At 40.9% G+C, this 24,472-nt stretch overlaps 1 protein-coding gene across 1 annotated transcript; it reads left to right on the top strand.

Annotated features, from left to right (window-relative positions):
• Positions 1-1,430: 1,430 nt before the first annotated feature.
• LOC109959709 (mitogen-activated protein kinase kinase kinase 7-like) lies at positions 1,431-23,878 on the top strand. Its single transcript, XM_020599292.1, has 14 exons — positions 1,431-1,889; positions 2,248-2,358; positions 4,361-4,426; positions 5,139-5,184; positions 5,562-5,700; positions 6,964-7,088; positions 7,161-7,289; positions 14,032-14,162; positions 14,517-14,601; positions 14,718-14,848; positions 14,934-15,060; positions 16,632-16,693; positions 18,833-18,948; positions 21,217-23,878. The coding sequence occupies exons 1-14, from the start codon at positions 1,824-1,826 to the stop codon at positions 21,386-21,388; spliced, it is 1,506 nt and encodes a 501-aa protein (XP_020454948.1). The 5' UTR covers positions 1,431-1,823; the 3' UTR covers positions 21,389-23,878.
• The last annotated feature ends 594 nt before the right edge of the window (positions 23,879-24,472 follow it).

Genomic DNA, 24,472 nt, shown 5'->3' with positions numbered 1-24,472 from the left:
ATATATATATATATATATATATGTGTGTGTGTGTGTGTGTGAAAATCCTTGATCTACCTGTCCCTGTCTCCAGTCTGATTTCAGAAACAGGGATTTCCTAACTCACATGACGCCCGACTGTACTTGAGTTAGAGTCTGAGTCAAATGTGAAGTCTGGGGTTGTAAACCATCTCTCATGTTTTCAGTGCATTTTCTTCTTTAGAATTGTATCAAGTGCTTTAGCTAATCAGGTTTATAGACGGTTAATACTGTGTCCCTCTGAGACTATCAACTTTCTCTATTCATGAATTTTGTGAACATGCAGATAAATAAATCTAAATATTGATATTATACTGCATACTTCTAAGGCAAACTAGAGGCAGAGTGAAAACCTTTAGATATGTCTCTTAGCTTTATCACCCCTGTGATATGAGTCAGTACACTCAGCTGTCAGTTTATTAGGTACACCCAGCTAAATGAATGTAGACTAATCAAACAGTCCTGCAGTAAATCGTCCTGCATGAAGTGTTTTAGAGAGGTGTTATCTTTTGAACTGGATTTGTATAATGTGCTTTTATCATTTTGTCAGCACCATTTATATCTATGAGGTCAGAAGCATAAGTATGAGAATATTTCCACCTGGAACGTAATGTAACATAATTTAATGAGCATCACTCTACAATCACATACTATGACTAGGAGTATATGAATCCTTATAGTATCAAAATATATATCTAGGCTTTTTGAAAAGTCAACTGAATTGTTTTATTGTCTGCTGTATAGTAACAACAGTAACATCTACTTTTAACAAAATGCTTGTTAACAACACTTAGAAAAAGGTAATATGGTTTTATTAAAGATGTGCTTACTGTGTGCCCTATGAGAATAAAACTCCTGAAATCAGCAAGGGGTTGTAGTGCTAAGGTCCCAGGCTTAAAGGCTGCCCTGAGCTTTGAAACCCCAGCTTCAAATCCATTTTCAGTCCAAAGAGAGAAAAACCCTAAAGCTTCATTAGGCTTTATCGTCCATCACAAGTGTGTATTTACACGTCTTTCTGTGGTTGTGTGTAGCTTTATACTTTAGTGTGAGAATTAAGATGGTTTTAGAATTAGGTTAGAGAGAGGCAGAGATAGACAGACAGAGAGAGAAGGAGGGACAGAGAGAGAGGCAGAGACAGAGAGAGAAAGGCAGAGAGATAGACAGACAGACAAAGAGAGAGAGAGGGACACAGAGAGACAGAGAAAGAGAGGGACAGAGAGGAAGAGAAAGGCAGAGAGACAGACAGACAGAGAGGCAGAGAGATAGATAGACAGACAAAGAGAGAGAGAGGGACACAGAGAGACAGAGAGAGAGAGAGAGAGAGAGAGAGAGAGAGAGAGAGAGAGAGAGAGAGAGACAGACAGACAGACAGAGAGAGAGAGACAGACAGACAGACAGAGACAGAGGCGTGTGTACTGTGCAGTCCACTAATAGCCTTTGTCGCCCCTTGTGGACGCTTTCGTGAACGCAGAAACAAAACAAAGCTGCATTCAAAACCACGCAGCAGCACAGCGCATAAAGTCATTTCCACCATAAACCATAAACTGACCCGGGCCATAAGTCAGAAGGCACCAATGTCTCGGTGGCCCTAAGCCTGTGCCATCGCGGGTTTTGTGCTCCGTCTCTCTGCGGCCGTTCACGACCGCGCTGTCTACTTCCTGAATTCACAGCAGAAGATGAAAACAACTGTTTGTCAAGAGCCAACACACATCGAAGGCTGTTATTTGCACTGATAACCGCAAAAGGGCTTTGGGTTGGAGTTCATCGTCTTCGGTTTGGTCGGGGAGTGCCGCCGCTTTGTCGCCATGGTGGAGACTCCGACTGGCTGCCTGTTTGAAGACATTCAGCGCGAGGACATTCACGTTGAAGCGGTAAACTTTCGTGAGCAGCAGCTTTGGTGTTAGCTCTGCATCTTGGGAGGGAGCAGGCGGCTACATGTTCCTTCTGTGTCGGAGCAATGCTGAGATAAGACAGACATGGGCTGTTTTAGTTAAAGGCATTTTAACAACTAGATCACGGCCACGGTTTTTTAAAGGGCAGTGGTAAAACCCGCTTGTAGAATGGTATTAGTAAAGTGTAAAAGTGCATATGTACAAAAAACTACACAAGTATTTAACACTAGAAAGTGAGCGCGTTTAATCCTACTGTTCAGGGGACGTATGTCGTGTTTACCATTGATCGGCTCAAATACTGAGCTGGAGTCTTATATTCTGTCTTGTCTTTCTTCAGGCTGTTGGCAGAGGGACATTTGGGGTTGTCTTCAAGGCCAAATGGAAAGGAAAGGACGTAGCAATCAAGACCATTGAGAGTGAGAATGAGAGGAACGCATTCCTTGTTGAGGTATTGTGTCCATGAACACACTCAGCAGACATGGAGTCCCCAGAAACCTTAGAGAATCCGTTTTTAGTCATTATAAAAATAACCTGAAATGTGTTTAGTTTTCACTGCAGCTATGAATGTGTTATGATCTGATGCCAATACCAAACAATATTCTGTTTGATACCTTACTCTGAGCACTATAAAAATGGTTTCTACATACCTGCATTTACCTCTTAACAAAAGAAGCCAAAGTTCTCAGAAGTTAAATATCTGAGGACACAATCAGATATGGAAGAACACTGGCTTTATAAAGTACACTTAAAATGAGAGAGAGCTGTATTTAATTCAGGACCTGCCTGATCAAAGAATAAGTCAATAAGATCCTGAAACTGACAACACTTTCAGTGAGAGGTTTTATGAAGGTGCATGCAGTGTTTAATTTGTAAATTATGAGGTCCCAGAATATCACTTGGTGATGGACCCGGCGTGTCAATGTGTGGACTTAGGCTTTATTGTCATTCAGATATACAAGTGTACATGAAATGGAATTTTGTTGCATTGGCTCAGCACAGTATTAAAATATAGAACATTAAAAATATACAGCAATAATGCAATAGTAACAAGGACTCGTGGGGTTGACAGTAGTGCAAAAATAGTTCATATCTAATGAGTAATTAAACAAGTATGAAACAGATCAAGATGTTTGAGAATGTCAGGTAAAAATACAGTAGCAGTGCAGTGGGAGTCTAAAGTGACTGTGTCCCAAATGCATAGGAGAGTATAGTATTCCAGTCCATTAAGTGTTCAGCAGTCTGATGACCTGGGGCAAAAAAAAACTGTTTCAGAACCTGATAGTCCTGCACTGAATGTTCAAGGCCTCTTTCCAGAGGCCAGCAGGGAGAAGAGCCCATGCTGGGGGTGTGAGGAGTCACTGATGATGTTTCTGGCTCAGGACAAGCAGCGCTTTGGTGTGATGACCTGAATGGAGGGAAGAGAAGTCCCAGCGATCTTCTCCACTGTCCTCTCCTTCTCCTCACATTTTTCCAGTCAGAGGCACTACAGCCTCCACACCACACAGAGATGCAGCTGGTCAGAATGCTCTCTGTGGTGCTTCTGTAGAATGTAGTGAGGATGGGCGGGGGCGGGTGGGTTCTCCTCATCTTGCGCAGGAAGTACAGTGTCGCAGTGTTCACAGACCAGGTGAGGTCGACTTTGATATGCACCCCCAGGAACTTGGTGCTGCTGACCACCTCCGCAGCCGTGTTGTTGATGAGAAGTGGTGCGTGGCTGGGCTGGTTCATCCCGAAGTCGGCAGTGATCTCTTTGGTTTTGTCCACGTTCAGGTTGTTGTCTCTGCACTCGGATGAGGCCAATGACCGTTGTGTCATCTGCAAACTTTAGGAGCTTGACAGAGGGGTCCTTCAAGATGCAGTCATTGGTGTAGAGTGAAAACAGCAGAGGGGAGACCACACATTCCTTGGGGGGGCGCCTGTGCTGATTGTCTGGGTGCTGGATGTGGTTTTTCCCACCTCACCTGCTCGATGAAGGGAGGATACTCTCAGATATAATGCCCTGAATGCCTCTTTTATTTATCATTTAACCTTACAGAAAATTCAGTAAATAGAACAAATTTACTGTATATACATTCACTTGGCATCTTATTAGGCACACCTAACTAAACCTAATGGAGTCTAATCCAACAGTCTACCCTGTTTATAGTATGTCGTTGAGGCTAAGCTACCCAACAGAAACAGCTGTGTACAGTACAGTTTAACAGCAGCACAAACTCCAGCCTCCAAAATGATGAGACAGTTGAAACAGTTTGAACACAAGCTGAACATTTTGGCCTTCATGAAAGAGGTCTCACTGCCGGACTGCAGCCTGAGCCTGCATTAGTTTTGGCTAGTGTGCCTAATAAATTGCCAACTGAGTGTACACAATATGCTGCAATGTAAGCTAGACAGACAGATTAATTTAAGAATTCATAGTAATATGTCCTGTCTCTCTTTTTGTCTGTGCACAGCTCCGCCAGCTCTCCCGGGTAAATCACCCGAACATCGTTAAGTTGTATGGCTCCTGTGACAATCCAGTAAGCATAACACTCAACACTCTGAAGCTTGTGTCTCATGTACTATCATTCAAGTCGGTGCCTTTCTCTCAAGATGTGTGGAGTAAAGGACAAATCACTTCTTAATGAATTCCAGAGCTCATCACCAGGGTTTTAGATAAGAGTTGTTTTAGAGCTGTCCTAAAACTATCCTGCTTTACATCCATTTTGGAGCATGAAATGTATTTTATGTTGGCGGGGCCTGTGGTGTTTTGTGGATTGGTTGGATTGCTGAGTCCCTGCTGGAAGAGCTGTGACTATCGTGATGGTGTATTTTCTTGCACGTTAGTCAGATGTGGTGTAACCTGAGCCAATTATTAGACACATCTGGTGCTCCTCTAATGATTTGACCCTTGAATGTGATTGGCCAATGGCCACATGACCATGTACCTAACTGACTTATGTGCATGGTTTTTATTGGCTGACATACATGAGCTTGTATGTGATTGGTTTTTGAAATATTTGTATTATTTATAGGACTCTTTGTTGTGGGCCTTTAACAGACCCTGATGAAGGCTTCATGCCAAAACATGTTGGTCTTCTCAAAGTTGCAGCAACATTTGCAGTGTTTTGATTACAAATGTTGCTGGACTTCGTTTTAACATCCATTTATGTCTCCACTGAAGTTCCATCAGGTAACCCCTCACTCGACAGTTGACATTTTTACTGCTGCTAACATGATTCGTGTTCCCAGGTCTGTCTGGTCATGGAGTATGCAGAGTGTGGCTCTTTATATAACCGTAAGTCATATTGTGTCTTTAGGAAATAGACTGAATATCATTATCAGTGACATAAGGTAGTTCTTATTCTTGCAGGAACTACACAAAGTAAATGTCTTGGAGTCACAATGAGTGTTTTTTTTTATTTTATTTTATTTTAGAAGCAGTTATGTCACACCATGGGCAGAATAGTTTATGCCAGTTCAATTGGTTATAACAGTCTATACACCATGTGCACATGTAACACATTAGCTGAACTACACAGGGAAAGACACACCAATAGTGCCTTCACACAAAGTGCATTTGAAATTTGCAGTAAAATGACAGTACCCCATGTGTGTTCATACAGTGTTCTCTCTTTTTTTGCTTGTCTCTGTGCTTGTCACTCAATCACAAAGTCTTGCACAGTGCAGACCCACAGGCCCACTACACAGCATCCCATGCCATGAGCTGGTGTCTGCAGTGTGCCCAGGGAGTTGCCTATCTGCATGCTATGAAGCCAAAGGCCTTAATTCATCGGGACCTCAAACCACCGAAGTAAGTCATGTTATGATCAAACAGGAGTTCTGAGTTTCTGTAAAAATCATGGGTAGTTATGTAGGGTGTCCACACAGTGGGGTTAAAGTCCAGGCTTTCTCTGAGCCAGTCAGCGAGTTGTCCTGAAGCCACTCCAGTGTTGTCTTGGCTGTATACTTCAGGTCACTGTCATGATGAAGGGTGAACTACCACCCAGTTCTCAGGTCTCATGTACTCGGGAGCAGGTTTTCTTCAAGAATCTCTCTGGTTTTGGCTGCATTCTCCTTCCTTCAGTTCTGACCAGTCTCCTTGTTCCTGCCAGTGAAGGGAAATTTTTGTCTCATCAGACCAGAGAATTTTTTCCTCATGCTCTCAGAGTTTTATAAATGCTGTTTGTCAAAGCTGTTATATGAGTTTTACTCAGAGTGGTTTCTGTTCAGCCACTTTGCTGAACAGCAGTAGTGGTGGAAGAAGTACTCAGATTCTTTACCTATGTAAACGTAGCAGTACTACAGTGTAAAAATGCTGTTACAAGTAAAAGTCCTGTATTGAATGTTGCTTAAGTAATAGTATGAAAGCATTAGCAGTGAAATGTACATGAAGGAACAAGATTGAAAAAAAACTCATTATGGCAGAATGGCATATTTCCAAATAATGTAGCTCATATTATTGGATTATAATTATTGATGCATTATTCTGTACATCACATTTAATGTTGCTGCTGGTAAAGGTGCACTGAATTTGAACTACCTTATATACATACTTACTGCTGGGTAGCTTGAGGATTTCCTACTAAGGATCAATAAAGCCTTATGATTTTGCAATATTTTATTAATCAGCTTCTGAAAAGTAACAAAAGTTATCAAGTAAATGTAGTGGAGTAAAAAGTACAGTACAATATTTGCCTCTAAAATTTAATAAAGTTCAAGTATGAAGTAGTAGAAAATTAAAATACTGAAGTACATACTAAATATACTGTAATACTGAAGATACTTGTGCTTGCCCTTGTTGGCTGACTTCTGTTTGACTGGACTGGGCAGCCAATTCTAGGAAGAGTCCTGGTTGCTCCAAACATCCTCCATTTCACAATAATTGCGGTCATTGGGATGATCAAGTGGTTCCTTTGTTCTGTTCCTTGAGGAGATCTACAGTGTTTATTGGTCCTCATGGCTCGATTTTTGACCTGACATGCAGAGTGGCAACTTGCATAAAAGAAGAACAGGGTATCTTGGTGCATAGTATATTATCTTAAGTCTCTAATCCATGTCTACTGTACTTTTTCAGTCTGCTCCTCGTGGCTCGTGGCACTGTGCTGAAGATATGTGACTTTGGTACAGCTTGTGATATTCAGACCTACATGACCAATAATAAAGGCAGTGCAGCGTGGATGGCACCAGAGGTGTTTGAAGGTACATCACAAACACTGCTCTCACTAATTCTAATTCGGTCCAGTAAATGTAATGCTGTTGTGTATTTCTCAGGCAGTAACTACAGTGAAAAGTGTGATGTGTTCAGCTGGGGCATTATCCTGTGGGAAGTCATCACTCGCAAGAAACCCTTTGATGAAATTGGTGGCTCAGCATTTTGCATAATGTGGGCTGTCCACAGAGGTGAGTGAAATCCTCTCCCAACTGGAGCTATAATACCAGCTGCTTTGGGCATTTTTCCCTCTCTTGCTGGATAATAACAGTGAAACAAATGATTGTAATGTGAAATGGTTGCTGACACCTCAAAGTTAAAGGGAAGATGTTGGGTGTACTGTTGTACTTGTGAAGAAACTCACATCACGTAGATGTCCTCACGAGATGTTACATGAGTTTGCGCTGGTTGTGGCTGAGGACTACAGGTTTGAAAATGGGGAAAAAAATCTGATTGTGTGGCGTAAGAAAGAAGTCAGCTTACTCGACTGCTCTTTGTCTCAGTTTAAGACAAGAGGCTCCAGGATACATAACAAATATCCAAATGTCAGACCAAACTGTCAGTATGGCCGTTGCATTGTGGGTAACGTAGGCATCACATTTTGACAAGGAAGAAGAATGTGTGCAATAACAGATAACGACAGCTTCAGCCAGAGACCTTACATTTTTGGTTTGTCCGTCCCAGTCTTGTAAATGACATTTGTCAGGAAGGCCTTGAGGGAATTGAGCATTGAACTGATTCCATTTTGATGGTCAAAGGTCAAGTCAAAGTCACTTTGACCTCTGCTTCTTCCCATTGTTGTAAACACCATATCTCAGGAACATCTTGAGGGTATTCATTTAAATTTGGCAAACATTTCTATTTGCACTCAAGGAGGAACTGAATAGATTTAGGTGATCAAAGGTCAAGGTTACTGTGACCTCACATCCGTCTCATTCTCAATTACAAGATACAGTATCTCGGGAATGCCTTTGGGGAATTTCTTCAAAATAAATACACTTACAGTGGGGGGATATTTACTAAACCTGTTGCAAAGCACCGTCAGGCCCAGAAAATATTCTGGTACTGCAGTTTTTTTATTTAGCGGTGTATTTACCAACACTGATGATGTAAATGAGCACAGCTGCAGCGGGGTTAATTTGAATACACCTTCTTTTAGGATTTACTGCCTGAAGGCTGTGGTGCACTTGTGGACAGGGAGGAAGTATAGAAGACAGTCTGAGGTTACAGCGACCCAAATTTAATATGGATCTGGAATCACATAGTCTCCTGCCTGTCAAATCTTATTTTGTTCAGTATGTGAAGCATGGTTTGACCTGAAAGCCTGTACAAGTCCCTCACAGTCTTCTCTGGTGAGCAGTGTGATTTACAAACACCCTCTCCTTTGTCTGACGTGTTCTTAAATCAGATGAGGCCTCAGGTGACTAATAGCTGACAGGAAGGCCACAAATGTTACACCTGCTTTCTCCTGATGTTACATTTCAGCCACAGTTCCCTCTGTTGCAGTGGTGATAAATCCTGTGCTGAGGGTATTTGTATACATTTCCATTCTGTCCTCCCTGATGCATCCAGGGGCGCCTTAAAATACATAATGCCTGAGACCTAACAAACACCTGAAGTGCAAAGTTTGGGGTGAAAAAAGAGTTGTAATGGCAATAAACAGAATGTGAGAGCTTTGGAATTACCTGGTTTTCTGCATTAATTGGTCAGAAAATGATGAATGTCTCTTTGAGATTACTTTTCCAACTTTATGCTAATCAAAGATTCATGATTGGAAGTCTTTTGAGATATCATTTTTTTGTGAGGTATGGTGATGCTTCTTGTGAATAGCAAACTCAAAATGCTGGAGTTTTTTTTAAATTTATTTTAAATAAAGTAGTACTAATCCACACCTCCAATTTGGTGCCGTTGATTGCAGTCTAGGTTTACTAACTCCTGAATTCAATCTAGGGTTGCAGCAACTAATTGATAAAATAGACAAAAATTGATTATAAAAATAGTTAGCAATCAACGAAATTATAAACGCAACACTTTTATGTTTGGCCCCATTTTTCATGAGCTGAACTTATTGTGGCCAGCCTAAGGTACAATAATCATGCTGTCTAATCGGCATCCTGATATGCCACACCTGTGAGATGGATGGATTATCTCAGCAAAGGAGAAGTGCTCACTGACACAGATTTAGACAGATTTGTGAACAATATGAGAGAAATAGGCCTTTTGTGTACATAGAACAAGTCATAGATCTTTGAGTTCAGCTCATGAAAAATGGGGGCAAACACAAAAGTGTTTTGTTTATAATTTGATTCAGTGTGCTTTTGAGTGTGTCCTGTGCCTAGTGATCCACAAACTGTGTCAGCAGGCCACCCGGTGTTGTTCTCGTAGGTGGGCTTTGTCAGAAACCCTAAGCTAGAATTCCTCATTTTTGATTTGGCCTCATTCACACATCATATTTAGGAGCATTAACATAGTTTGGGCCCCCTCAGTGGGTCTCTCCCCAAGGCTCCGCCTACAGTAAAGGAGCTAGTAGGAGATACCTTCCTAGGCCAGTCTGTTGGAATCATTACCAGAATGGCCACCAGAGAGAAGCAGCACAGGTGGATGTAGTGTAGTCCTCTGTGTTGATGAAGTCACTACATCATACTCTGAAGAAGCAAAGGTGGTGGTGGAAAATGTATTTTTGCGTGCTAACTACTTCGCCAGCGACAGCTTCAGTAACTTAAACCTGGATCAGTACAATGCTGGACTGGCTGCAAAACTGCATCTGAAAGACCAGTCGGTAATGGCAACCTGTGGAAAGTTGGCAACAAGGTACGTACAATAACTGTAGATTATCAGCAGTATTTAATCTACATAGTCTGTTTATGCTTATTCATTTTGGAATAAGTCTGAAAAGTTAAACCGATCATGAAACATAGGGAATACAAGCAGCCAGCACATAATGTTAGTTGAAATCATTTTGCCCCACCTGTGACCCAGTACATGTTAGCATGTTAAACATGTTGGAGCACAAAACATATTCAAACAGGCATGGTGTGCAACATGGGTACATCGCTATTACTGTCTGAGCGCTAGGCTGGCCACAGGCTGGCTGTGAATCCTACCCATAACGTTGTTTACATGTAACGTAGGGCATAAACATTAGCAAAACTACTACTAAAACAACAGAGGCAGTTTGTATATCTGCTTTTTGTGTCATTCCGCTAAAGTGTATAGCTTGCAAAGTGTTTGTTTTTGTGCTAAAACTTGCATGATATCTTAATACTATGTCATATAATGATTTTACATAAATTACTACTTTATTACATTTCTCCTCAGGTTGTGTTTGGCAGGCAATAAAAGATGTTGATGTAATATAAAAATCTGATTTTATATATAGATGGATATGATTTTTAATGTTTTTTTTGTAGGGCATTCAGTCAAGTATGGCAGTTAACACCATGATGGACCTGAGGACAAACAATGTGATAGATCTCCAGCTTGTTCAGGTGAGTTTTCAAAAGTGATATGCAAGCCAAATGACTATAAACATAGACATAACTAAAGACTGACATTGTAAACTATGACCTAACTATATATTTTATATCTTGTCATTTTAATATTTTGAGAGATGAAGTCAGTGGGAACTATCACATGGAGAAAGAGGGGCTGAAGAGAAGCTTTGCTTTTGGAGGAATGGCATGTAACTATAAGTAGTATTGTAACAGACATCATCCTCAAATCCAGAACTTCTTGAGGGAGGTCAACATCACAACTACTATGATTTGTGGCACATGAACGAAGTTGATACTTTTATCATATAATCAACGATGTGTAGAAAAGACACTATCAGAACTGATTGGAAAATAGTGATAATTTACTTAACCCATATCATAATTAAAAAAGACTGCTTTTGACACTGGCTTGTGCCCACAAAAATCATACTATACTATATGACCTGTGAACCATCCAAAAATTTGCCAACACATACAGTCAAACAACAAAACTCTTATAATTCAGAAATACCAACCGCATAAAATCACCAGAGCTTTTAAAAGCACTTGCAGGAAAACGCCCTCAGTGTGCCAAAGTTTCTCATTTTGTAGTGTCATGAGGTACATTTAATACTATTGTTATTAGACGAGACTGATGGCATTATATGGTCTAAGTTAAATACAGCATCTGTTGGAAATATATTCCAAGCTTTTCTCCAAAGTTGTTTGCCTAACATAAAGCTAATTTTATATGTGAAGATTGATCTAAATATATATGTTGACAGAATAGCTTTTATTTTGTGCATTGTGTGGTGTCCTTTTCATATTTGTTTGTGTTTTCTTCTTTTAGGACTGTTCCAGAAACTGACAAGGTCTCACAGAACAAGGAGTGTAAGAAACTGAAGAAGTGGCTTCCTAGCAAAAAAAACAAAAACAAAAAAAAACCCCACATGTATTGGACGGGGGCATCCTCCATATCTGATCCAGAGAGAGCACTATAGTGTACCGCTATCCGAAACCATGTTTGTGACACCCACGCTTATGAAAACCTGGCTTATCCCAAGTGTTTGCACCCACCAAACAAGGGAGCAGAGTAAATGGCTGATTGCTGGTGAGTTAACAGACAAAGTGAATTAAACCCCACATACTTTCCAGCAGAATCAGGAAACTCGCACCTGATTCGAAGCACCACACATGCCAGCAGGACCACTCTGATTCTCTTGCCCAGAAAGCCTCAACACCAACTTACAAAACCTCCCTAAGCCATGTATATGTAGCGACTGACTAAAGATGAAACTTGATTACACCCAACATATATGTTTATTTTAACTTTGTCCTTTTATGTTATGTCATGACATATTGAAAATGATTTTTATAAGATGTTTTTTGATAATCACTTTCTAACACAGCTATTTTAATTACTTAAATTCTTTGAGTAACAATAAATGATTTGTCATTGCTATTGTTTTGTCTTGTGTGCTTTGTTTATATTTCACAATGCCTGAATATTAATGACACATTACATTTGAATTAGTAATCAAGCTAATATTTGTTCATGGGTTTTCTAAAAGTATGTAAAATAAAACAAAAATGTATAATCTAGGAAATACTTACTGCTCTATTTCCCAAAGACACAAAGGCCCATAGTCTGCTCTATAGATGTTAACTTCATAGGTAATCAAATGCCACGTGTCAGACAGCTGGTGCAAACTAAACAAGGTAAAGAGTCCATAAATATAAATGAAATATCCATCTATCCATCCATTTTCTTCCGCTTATCCGAAATATGTATAAGCTTAAATATGAATATATGTTTTGGGGGGGGTTGACAGCAAATCAGACACCCCAACCTCAGACCAGTGGCAGGTCATGTTATTGTAAGACTGTACCTTACTGTTAGAGGTGGCCAAAGTACACAAACTCTTTGCTAAATATAAAACTATACAACCTAATTTATCTCATGATATATTACATTTACGCAGTCAATTACATGTGAGCAGGTAAAAATGACTTTCCCTCTTTATTGTAGTGTAGTAAAGTTAACAGGCTACATGTAAGAAGCAGTATTAACAAAATTCTCATGTAATGTTTACTTATTGTACATTATAGTAAAAGTAAAAATCTTAAGGTAGCCTGTATGTTTTCATTAATTTCAGAATCAGAATCAGCTTTATTGGACACATGAGGAATTTGACTGGTACAGCGGCTCTCAATGTCCTTATTTATAGCAGCAATGGGCAAGTAAACAATATAAGGCTGATAGAACAGAAAGGATAGAAAGCAATGTGCATCAGGAAAAAGGATAAAAAAGTACATATAAATAGAGACCTGTGTGTGTGTGTGTGTATATATATATATATATATATATACACACACTATTACTGACTGATGACAAGTAAAGATTGACATTCTTATGTGCAGTTGGTTCAAATACTGTATGTAGTCACACACAGAGAGACCTCCCTTATGTACTGTCAGTGTGTTTGACTTTATTGTCATTTTCCTTCTAATATACCACTGTTGCTGTCTGTAGTGGCGAGAGCAGGGGAGCAGGGGGTGCAGCCACTCAGGGCCCCCGTTTACTAAGGGGCCCCACCTACTGGCCCAGTCCACTTGAATGAACTTGCATTTTTGTTGTTTAGTTGAGTATTTTGAAGAAAATCTGTTACAATGTTTTGATTGTGGCAAAATAGAAAAAGCGTAATCACAAACTTTATTGGCATGTATTATCAAAAATGTGAGGAATTTGACTCCAGCCCAATGGCCTCCAATGTGCACAGCAATATAAAAACAGAACCACAAGTAAAAAAAACCTGCAGCTCTACTGAAACAATGCTGCTGATTATAGTGAGTGGAGATAGGGTGGGGGTCTCCTCCTATCATTTCCACTGTTTTTAATGTATTCAGCTCCAGGTTGTTACGACCACACCATAGGACCAGCTGTCCAACCTCCCATCTGTAGGCTGACTCATCACATTCTTCTTTTTTTGAACACACCTACACAGACCTGTCTGATAGTGCAGACTGAATTACTCTTCTTTAAATAAGGCAGGGCTGCCTAGACTCTGCTGATTGTATCTCATTGTCTGAAATCGCTGGTTCTAATTTCCCCTTCAAATGAACTGATAATCATAGAGGTTCACATACTTCTGCCACAAACACGTGCCTGTAAGATTAGATCGTTGATGTCTCTTTATCTAGTTTCAGTACTTGCATTAAATGCTGATTACATTTTAGCTGATATTTATGCAGAAAAATAGAACATTTTAGAGGGTTCACAGTCTTTCCAGCACTACTGTATGTTACCGCATTTTAAGACAAATGTATACATAAATACATGCAATTCCAAAAGGGTTCACTGACTTTTTCTTGCCATGTTGAACCGGTATTCTCATCCTCAGCAATTATCACCTATAGACAGTCTAGGTCCCTGACTGACTGGGTGTTTTCTGTGATGTAGGCACACGTCCTCCTCTAATCAAAGACCTCCCCAAACCAATTGAGATTCTGATGACCCGCTGCTGGGCCAAAGAGCCCAGCCAGAGGCCATCCATGGAAGAGGTCCAAAAGACCATGAGGCATCTCATGAAGGTATAGTCCCAACACAAAATTCCCCCAAAACCACAAGTTGTCATTTTTTATTTACTTTTTTTTTTACCGAATAAACAAACAAAATATAACATTAATTAGATTTACAGGACTTGGCGAGTGTATTTTTTCAGTCTGAGCTTTCATAAAGGAGGCTGGAGGCTTATGTGGAAAGCCTGTCATGAATGAGCCACTGAATGAAAAATGATCGGCTCCATAAAGTACATTTGTGCACTATTGTGCTAATTTGTTTTTGTAATTTTATTTTTTATTGCTTTTTAAAAAAAATGCTTTCTCTTTTCTACTTATTTAATGAGAATTTTTAAAAGTTCTGGGTGATGTGTTTGGATCTTGTAGTACTTCCCAGGTTCTGATGAACCACTCAAGTTCCCTCACCAGCCTTCAGCCAAAAGAAGTGGCTCTTCATCAGCCACGAACACAGGTAACCATCAGCCCTGCATCTTCTGCTAATGCATGATTTGTTCTAGCATGTGCTGAAATCACTGTATGTAGCAGGCCTAAAGCATGTTTTTATGAATCAGTCTATACTGTCTGTAGGCTTGTATGCTGACTTCACCATCAACAGTAATATATGTGATGACAACTCAGAACACAGAACCTCTGTTGGCAGAGAGGAAACCCTGAAAAGCTTAGAGGCCAACATTCCACTACAGTTCAAACCCTCAAAGGTAATATAACCACCCTGTTGTCAGAAGTTATGTTTTGTTCTGCCCCTACTTCATGATTTTAATCTATATTTCTTTTTCCTTTCAGACAGCCACATTGCATACTGGTCTGTCCAGGGTGTCGAGCATGGACAGTCAACCAGGGCCCTCCCAAAGCACTAGCCCTGTAACTACTGCTGGGCAATCAGAGCTGAGGATGACATTTAGTCCCACAGGTAGGGTGTTTCATGGGAACAATAACAGCTGACACACTGGAATACACTGTAAGAAATGTAGTCACATGGTGTGGCTAAAAGTACAGCGGGATAAAAAGTTGGATGGTTAGGGATATAAACATAACTGAGGGGAGTTATCATGGCTAGCAAGCTAACAACAGCAGTCCAAGTTGTTAATTATGCAGTGTTTTATCAAATATTTTACTGTCATTAACCTTTGTCACTATTCTTACACTCATTACTGTCAATCAGCATACTTTCCTCTCTGCTGCTCAGATTATTCTACCATGCAATTATTAAACAAGAATACAAATAAACATTTCCTGAATTTGAGATCAGTCCCACCACTTCCCTCAAACTGGCTGGACATTGATGAACCTTGTGATTTTGTTCAAATGGACTGAACTCAAAACAAATGAAAAAAGTCAGTCTTCAAAGTAAATGTGTCTTGCTCAGTTCTACATAGAAATGAACCAACTGCAATCCGTGTAACTGTGCACACACTTTGCAAATATAAGATTAATTGCCTCTCATAATTAAGCTGTTCCTGTTTTCTTTTTTTATTTAGTTTTTACCTCCTCAAGCACCCTGCGTTGTGCTAGGCACCCACTTCTAGGGAGAGTAGCCACAGCACTAAATTGTCTCTATTTAATAGCAACAGCAACCAAGTAAAAGTATGTTTTAAGTTGACTTTTTCAATATCTCAAAAGTGAGAATTGTATTGTACAACCAAATGCCAAGTGTCCCTGCGCAAGACACTGAACCCCAAGTTGCCCGTGATGGCGGCGCATATGCACGCAGCGGCCCAGGGCCCTCGGCTCCAAACAAAAGTTTGTTGCACGTGTCACAATGTTACAATGACAATAAAAATAAAAAAAAGCTTTTCTATTGCTGACTATAATTTGATTTGTGAATGACCAGGTGGAGTTCTAGGACAGTGGGCAGTTTATTATAGATGTTTAGATGGCAGACCCCAGGAAAACCCCAGGGCTTTGTTCCCAAACAGTGGAGCACTATGGTAGTCCACTTATTTTGCTTTGGAAGGTGAACCTGGGGATACACTGGCAGTGAGGTGGAAGAGGATTCAGAGGATGTGACAGCAGGGTGCAGTGCAACGAAGATGGCTACTGTAGCTGAGGAGGATGCCAAAGCACTGTTATTGTTGAAACCCCAAATGGTAGCAGCAGAATGAGCATGCAAGCAGTAGCAGGTGTGGCTCTCACAGTTCTTGGGACGGTAGCAGGGCGAGGGTTAGGGTGGCATTTCATTTGGTAAAATTGCAAAGTGGTTAGAGAGATTGAACAGAGGAGGTAAAATTGCCTGTTGACCACTAACCAACTAACCACAAGGTTAGTTGTGAAATTTCATATCAGTGCTATTTCAACAGGTTCAGTTAATCAGCGTGGCCACACCAAGTTGATTGCACAGTCAAAGCCTTATGCTGCACTGTTCACACTGCACCACTAAGGGGCATTACAGTGCAACCAACCGGTGTTTGTATCTGTGCAGGTATCCACTTTCTGCTACAGGAGCTCTTTTACAGTGACACTGACAGATGTGTTTGTCTTTAGCTACCAATGGTATAGACAGCTCCATTCCCATGGCCTGGCTGAAACTGGATTACCAGTTACAGGTAAGCAGAAAATACTTTTTTTTTGTTCATTGAAATAGAATCTTTTCTTGGGATTATCATAAGCAGTTGTGGTAGAAGTAGTATTAGTAGTAATATTATTGTTACAGTATTATTATTGCTGCTGCATCTTATAGGTTTTATGTACATCACAGAGACATTACAAAGACATTCATTCAGTTATTTGTTTTGTAATACCTAAATTAAAATAGAACATGAGTTAATAGAACACTATTTTGGTCTACTTTAGTACATTGACAGAACTTTTTGCAGGAGAAAGTCAAGAACATAAATTAATACATACAGGCACACATGTCTGTATGTCATACATAGCATACATACATTACAACTGTAAGTTAAAGAATATGCAAATAAAAAATGTAAATAAATTATGTTTTTATTTGGTACACACCTACACCATACCAAAAGTCCTGTACTGAAACAGTTTGGTACTAATACTTGTACAGATGCAGCCACTCAGTATTGCTCTTTCCAGCTGAATGGCTTTCAGCTGATGTGCAGCTGCCATGCAGTTCCCATCAGCCTTCCAGGAGCCCTCCTTCTCCTGTTGCCTGATAAGGCATGTCTAGATTCCACACAGACAACACACAAACCAGAGCATTACTGCCAAAGTACTGTATTCACACTGCAGTCATGTTTTTGTTTAGGCCATTTTTTATACAATACAATACAAATGTCTGACCATAATCCTTATCATACAGGTACTGCGCCAGATAAATAATGAGCCGTCCCTGGTAGGCTAGTGGTTAGGCGCTGCGCCCCGGGTTCGAATCAGGGTTGCTTCAGGAAGGGCATCCGGCGTAAAACACGTGCCAAATGTCAACATGCGAGTTGTCAGTTGTGACGATTTGCTGTGGCGACCCCTAAATGGGAAAAGCTGAAAGTGACTTTCTTTCTATCTGTTAAACTGGGTTTCATATTCCTAGTCAAAGATCTGTTACACCTGGTTAACATGTTTAAGTTATGTTAAGAAATAATAAATAGTAAAGTATGCTAGAATGAAGAAGTTCTTTGTGAACATTCATTTGAAATCTGACCTATCACACAGCTGCTGTCATAACCCTGTAGTTATGTGGACTTTGTAAAACGATCCTGTCAATACAGCTTCATCAAAACACAAGGGGCAGAATGAGGGTTTAAAAGCCAGGTATTACTACAATGTCTTATTGTACAAATTACTAGTTTATAGCCTACTTGTTCAGTCAGAGACGCAAGTGGGGAGAGCGGTGAAGGCATAAAGCGCAGCTTTGTCTCCCAAGCAGCTTGAGTTGGACTCCACCTTGAATTTTGGTCTGGTGTCATTTTTCAGTTTTGCTTTTTCTTAACCAAGACCCGTGAGAGTTGTTTGCTGGAAGAGCTGATATTTTGACAGAAAAAATACATTAGCTGGGAACATTTTACTGATAATGTAATACAGACAAAGGAAAAGACATATCAACCGTTGGTGTAGTGCTGCTGGAACAACACTCGACCACTTTTTGCTCCAAGAGAGGAAAAAGAATAGGCCTACTGGCATAACCTGGTTGAAAATCATAATGCTCCATTACTCTGAGTGCTTGAAGATCCAATCATGAGCTGCTTGTTCACATTGTTATTCTGCCACACCAGAGAATAAAGCCAGTCTAACATTTGATCGTGTGGGCAATTACAGTTGCCACATAGCTGGAAAAGTGTTTACATGGTCCTCGAAAATATAACTTAACTGTCCGCATGCACGCACGCATGTCATAGGTGCACTCAAATAGCACTGCACCTCTGATGTTAATGTAACTAAGGTCAGATTAGGTGAAAGCTTATATCTGTATTTTCTCATTTGGTCTCATCAGGACGCATCCACCAGCAGTTCTGGACATTAATAGAAGGATCAAATTATCAGTCAGCCTCTGCAGTAAACTACTACAAGCACTGCTCCAGCTGGTGGATATATATATATAACACTGGGGCGGCTTGTACACACGGTACTTAGGGGTATTAACAAGGCTGTGTCATCATGGGGGATACACGATAAGAGCAGGTCCAGCCAGCAATTTAAGACTGCTGCATCTGTACTTTTAGAGCCGTGGTGTATATATACCCTGTTTTTGAATAGCATTACCCACTGAGCTGTTCTTGTGCTTTCAGCCTTTGGCGCCGTGTCCGAACTCCAAAGAGTCCATGGCTGTATTTGAGCAGCACATCAGGATGGCTCAGGAGTACCTCAAAGTCCAGTCAGAGATTGATCACCTTGTTCGGAGGAAGTAAGTCGGGTCACATGTGCTTTTTATTATCTTTACTATAACTACTATATGTACATCTTTGACAGTGGCAATTTTGGGGAGGGGGGGGGGACCAGCGGTGGACCTGCCCATTCTGGTGTGCTCTGCCAAATGCTAATCAAGCTGCATGGTGCTGGGCTGTGAGCACAGGTCGAATTAGAGGGCCCCGGGCCCTCATGCCACCCTCATGGCATCTGATTTTGACAGTTTGGTCAGAAACATGCCCACCAGTAGCTGCTGGAGGTCATTCTGTGGGGCTCTCTCAGTGCTCCTGCTGTTCCTCCTTGCACAAAGGGGCAGTACCCATCCTGCTGCTGGGCTGTTGCCCTTCTACGGCCCTGTCCAGCTCTCCTGGTGTAATGGCCAGTCTCCTGCTATCTTCTCCATGCTCTTGAGAAAGCACAGTCTCAAGGTGTGCTATCTTGAAGTAAGTGGACTACCTGTGCAACCTGATTGGGCTGCAGGTACTGCCTCATGCAACCAGTAGTAACAAGGACCCTTTGCACCCCTACTTCCCACAGCCTTGAGACTACCTGCAGTTTTCAGAGACTGTTTTAGACTCGTCCCTTTTACTTTTAATAATGTGAAAATGGAGACAACTTTCATGGCCCAGAGAAGCTGCTAATACGACCCTAAAGTGGACTGTACCATTTCCACTCGCTAACATGAGCCGCCTCATGTCAGCACTTTACCTTTATCTGCTGTCTGTGATGCCTGTAAAATTACTGATCAAGACGTGCAGATATTTTTTGTAAATCATGGCTCATGATCTACTTTTATGTGTTTATTTAAACACATGCACACAAAATAAGTGACTGGTGTCAGATCAGTGATGATTGGCTAGAGCGCACCTCCTCAGCTCAGCAGCCTCTCTCATCAACACCCTGCCATGGGAATTTCCCATACAAATATGAAACTTCCCAAATATGAGGGTCCAGTAAAATATGAAGATACGTATGCTGCTCTGAATCCTTTTCATTTTTCTTTCACTTGGATAGCTAGTTGTAGTTTTGGCACTGACTATTTGTGCTTGGTGAGTGATGTACTGAAATGCCAATAGGCAGCCACAGTGTCATCTGTTGTCACACAGGCACAAGTGCTGACGTTGATCCTTCAAATCAGACCTTATTGTTGTTTGTGCTATAGACTGTTCAGACATTGCAATGTGTTACTTTGGTGCGTTTAGACAATTTTTTGTTTGTTATTTTATGTAGTGATTTTGGTGAAGTAGCAATCACTGAGGTGGGGATACATTTTGTAGGCAGGGATATATAGACCCGCTAATGCAGAGAGAGGGTGCTGCAGCCTCCCATTGTGGTGACTGTGGGTGGTAGGATCATGTAATCAGAAAAAATAAAAATAAAAGGTTAATTACAAACAAGTATAAAATATTGAGTTTAAATTGTGGCTATAGTGGTTTAAAACAGAGGATTGTTTATTTAGGAAATGTTTTGTTAGGAAAACTCGGACCCTTGCCCCCACTCCCCGGAAGCTTTGCACAGTTAACAAGCAACAAAGGTAGGTTAAGCAACAGCAGGAAATGACTGTGTTATTTCAAAGAAGTAAAGATGAAGCTGAACGTTAATGTCACTGCAAGAAAGAGAGCACCAGCAGTGTCTCTGGGAATCAACAGGCCACCAACTCTGTCCACAGTGGAACCACTGGACTCAGAGAAGCTGGGGAGGCACTCGAGCCTTAACATGTAAACTCCAAAGGCATCTTATCATGCTGTGAGTTATTTTAATAGTATAGTTTGTTTTAATCTGACTAGGTAAATGTTGTGAATGCAATTGTCATCATATCCAGGATCACGTCTATGTAGTAAGGTTATGTTAATACAAATCTAACTGAATTAAACTTAATCAGTTTAGAAAGCATCCAAAGAGGTAACATGCAAAAAGCTAAACAGAATTTTGACTATACATTCATTTTATGGATGCATATTTAATTCTAAACACTCACGTGCATATGCGTGGCCATGCGCACACATGTATCCCAGACAGCCCCCCTACTGAAAATATTTTGTTTTGCATTGCTTCCAGTCTTTATGCCAAGCTAAGCATGTTAGCATGTGCCATTCCACTGAGATGCCATTGAGATTCCAATAAGAAAGCAAAATGAAGGAAACAAGCATATATTCAGTAATGTTGACTGAGGCCTCCGAGACGCAATGATTCATTCCTGTCTATTTAAACACCAGTCTTGATGTACTGACAGTAACAGAGGCTTTGTTCTGTGCCTTCAATTGAGAGAGGACCTGATGTGTGAACTGGAGCAGGACCAGAGGGAGCAGCAGACTTCATCCCGACTCATGCAGGAGCACAGCAAGCTGCTGGAGGACAACAGCCAACTGTCGACCTACTGCCAGGGCCTGAAGAGCAAACTGAGCTTGATCAAGAGTCAGAATCAGCACCCTAGCTAGGCCACGAGGCTGGTCCAAAGCAGCAGTCTATGACCGTTGCTGTTTTTACTGTCTTCCTGTGTGGACTGCCTCTTTCTCTAAAGGATGAGCAGAACCAGCCTCTCCATTACTATTATGCGCAGAAGCCCGTTTTCCTTTAGAAAATGAGAAATTTATCTCACCACAACACAATGTATCAAGATAACATCAGAATTAAAGTTTTAAGGTCCAACTGCAACTGTAATTTAGGTTCTTATTTGTAGTGTAATGAAATATAAGCCATAATGACAAGGCAGCTGTCGCAACTGTTTCTACATGTTTTGTGGGATCAACAAAAGCCCCTGAGTGGGTGCCTTTCAATTAAAAAAGCAGCTTCCAGGTGTTCTCTGGAATTCTGCACATTTGGTGATGGAGCTGGCCATAAAATTCAATTCCATTCACTTCAGTATTTCACAGTGGTATAGACATGGTGGGACCAAAGAGATTTCACACGGACCTGTAGACTGAAAGTTATTTAGAAAAAGAACAACGGCTGAAGTTTCGGAGGGTCATTACCTTGTGGGCTTATATGATGATAGTGAGTTATATTTTGTTGTATTACATTTTTTTGAATTGTTGAAAAGGCAGTACAATTGTGATGTGTAGATTATTACCTGTATATATTCAGTATATCACACAAAGTTTACTGTTTTATGACAAGAGTAAAGACTCTGGGCTGTATCATTTTAAACCAATTTTACTGTGAATACATGTGTTACCAAAGGAATTCTGCTTTGGAGACATCCCATCTTGGCACAAAAGAAATGTTTTGTAGAAAGGTTGTTTGATTTGAGATGGAAATGCACGTTGAAGTGTCCACAAGGCCAGGAAACCACCTAAGAAAGACTTGCTTTATTCTAAGGAACTCAGCATAGCCATAATCAATAGCTAAACTTTGACTGAGCGTTTTCACACTATTTAGCCATTCACCCATTCGCACTCCCAAACACACACACAAACACATTCACGCACCAGTGACATCATCGGGAGCAACTTGTGGTTCAGTGTCTTGCTCAAAGGAAATCCAACAAACCCAGGACATTTGGTCTTACCTGATTCTTCCCAGGGGAACTCAGGCACAGGGTCCATCTACAGCCTTTTATCTAACTTCTTTATCTACAACAGGACACACTGGAATGCCAAGCGACGACGACTCTCTCCTTCTTATGACTGCTGAAAATACCTTGATTAGTATTCCTCTTTCCTGTTATAACAATTCAAAATGGTGCATTGGACTTAAGTGAAAGGTTGTGTGGAAGGTTTAAGGAGCCTGTGGCATGCTTTTGTCACATAAGCAGCTGGCACTCCGCCTCCTCATGTGCCAGCACAGCTGATGACAATCAACCCAGCTGCAGTGAAGCCGATAGCTGGTGTGTTCTTGTCACCAGATCGTTGCATGTTCCTTAGCGAACGGATTGTGGCTCCCTTCCTTGTGATCAGCACTCCTGTAAGCTGCATCTACTCACCTCTTTGTCTCCCTGGTTTATGTCCTGCTGAGTGAACTCCTCTCATCGTGTCCCCGTGTCAGCGCTCCTGCCTACTACATCCACTCATCTCTTCTTCACGTCTTGTCACCTGTACGAGCTCCCCTCAGCAGGGTCCTTCATCAATAACCACCACTATCTTACCACCTCCTGCCCATGAGCGGGACCTGCCACCTCGTCATCATCTCAATCACCATCCACTCCTACTGGCTCTGCTTCTTCTACTCTACCAGTTATCCACCTCCACATTCACCTGTCTCCACTCCTCCAGCTGACCATCACTGGTAACCAACAGCGGTGTATGTACCAATGAAAAGATATTTGTAACACTTTATACAAAGCGGGTAGTTGAGAAACCCCATATTTTAACTGGCATAATGCAGACATAGTAACTTCTCCAGTGTTACAACAATTCTCTCCAGTGTTATAGAAACGAGGTATGACAATAAAGCATGACAGTTGAACCTATCACATACAGCCAGCCTGTCCAGAGCCTGTCTGTAGAGCTTGGCCTCTGTTCACAGCCAGTTTAAGGGCCTGTTCCTCTAAACATTACAGTTAAAGGAAACTCCTACCAATAATCAGCTGGAATCCTATTTATGTTTGAACCCCCCATTCTCCTTTAAAGCACCAGTGTCCTTATAAACAATGTGACCAGTACCTAAATATCATCTGAAGCATGTGCTTGAATGCTACTGTAGATATTCCGTTCTGTTGACCTGCAGGGCATTTTTCTCATGCCACATGTCAAAATATACCATAGAAATGTAAAACTATATTTAATACCGTGAAATTTCCGCTGTGGACAAAGAGGATGTCTTCCTCAGTTTTTAAAAACCCACATATTTGTTTGTGATTTGTGGTGGCTAAAACTACTCCAGTCATAATTTTTTTCTACATTATTCATATTATTTTATTTTACTGTGTTATATGACTAGAGCTATAAATACTGTACAGCGTTATCTGAGTCTCACTCCCTATCAATGAAGCAAACTGTAACTGTCATTTAAAGAATTAATAATTCTAACACTTAGGCTGTGTCTTTAATTATTTGCCCCCGTACTTGTACAGCTCATTGTGAGGACCAGTTTGGGAAAGTGAGGACATTTTGGGAATGATTGGGGCTAGGCACTGTTGTAGTGATAGTTAGGTTTAGGGTAGGAGGCTAGGGACTGCATTATGTCATCGGCTGTCCTCATAAAAATAGCTGTACAAATGTGTGAGTCTGAAAAGTTGGGTGTGGAATTTTGAGTACTTTAACTAAAAATAACATCCAGTGTTTAAACAGCTTACCACATATAGATTTTGGTGGATCCTATCCCAGATGAAGAGATCACTACATTGGGACAGGTTGCCAGTCTATCACACCTCCAGGCAATTAAGTTTAAAATTAGCCTTAGAATCTTTGAAACCGCAGTGCCTGCACAGACCTAGAGGATTCAGTGTTGGGAGAACACACAGTCTCGATAGAGAAGGGTGCCACATGGCCTTTCATCATAAGTTGATGATCCAGGGAAATAAATGAGTAGTGGAGACACTGCTGAATGTTTGGGATAAAAAACATCACTGGGTCATTTTTGAA

The sequence above is a fragment of the Monopterus albus genome, unplaced genomic scaffold, assembly GCF_001952655.1.
Source record: "Monopterus albus unplaced genomic scaffold, M_albus_1.0 scaffold40.1, whole genome shotgun sequence".
Classification (NCBI taxonomy): domain Eukaryota; kingdom Metazoa; phylum Chordata; class Actinopteri; order Synbranchiformes; family Synbranchidae; genus Monopterus; species Monopterus albus.
The sequence above is the reverse complement of the archived record's forward strand: the minus strand, read 5'-3'. Positions and strand labels throughout refer to the sequence as shown.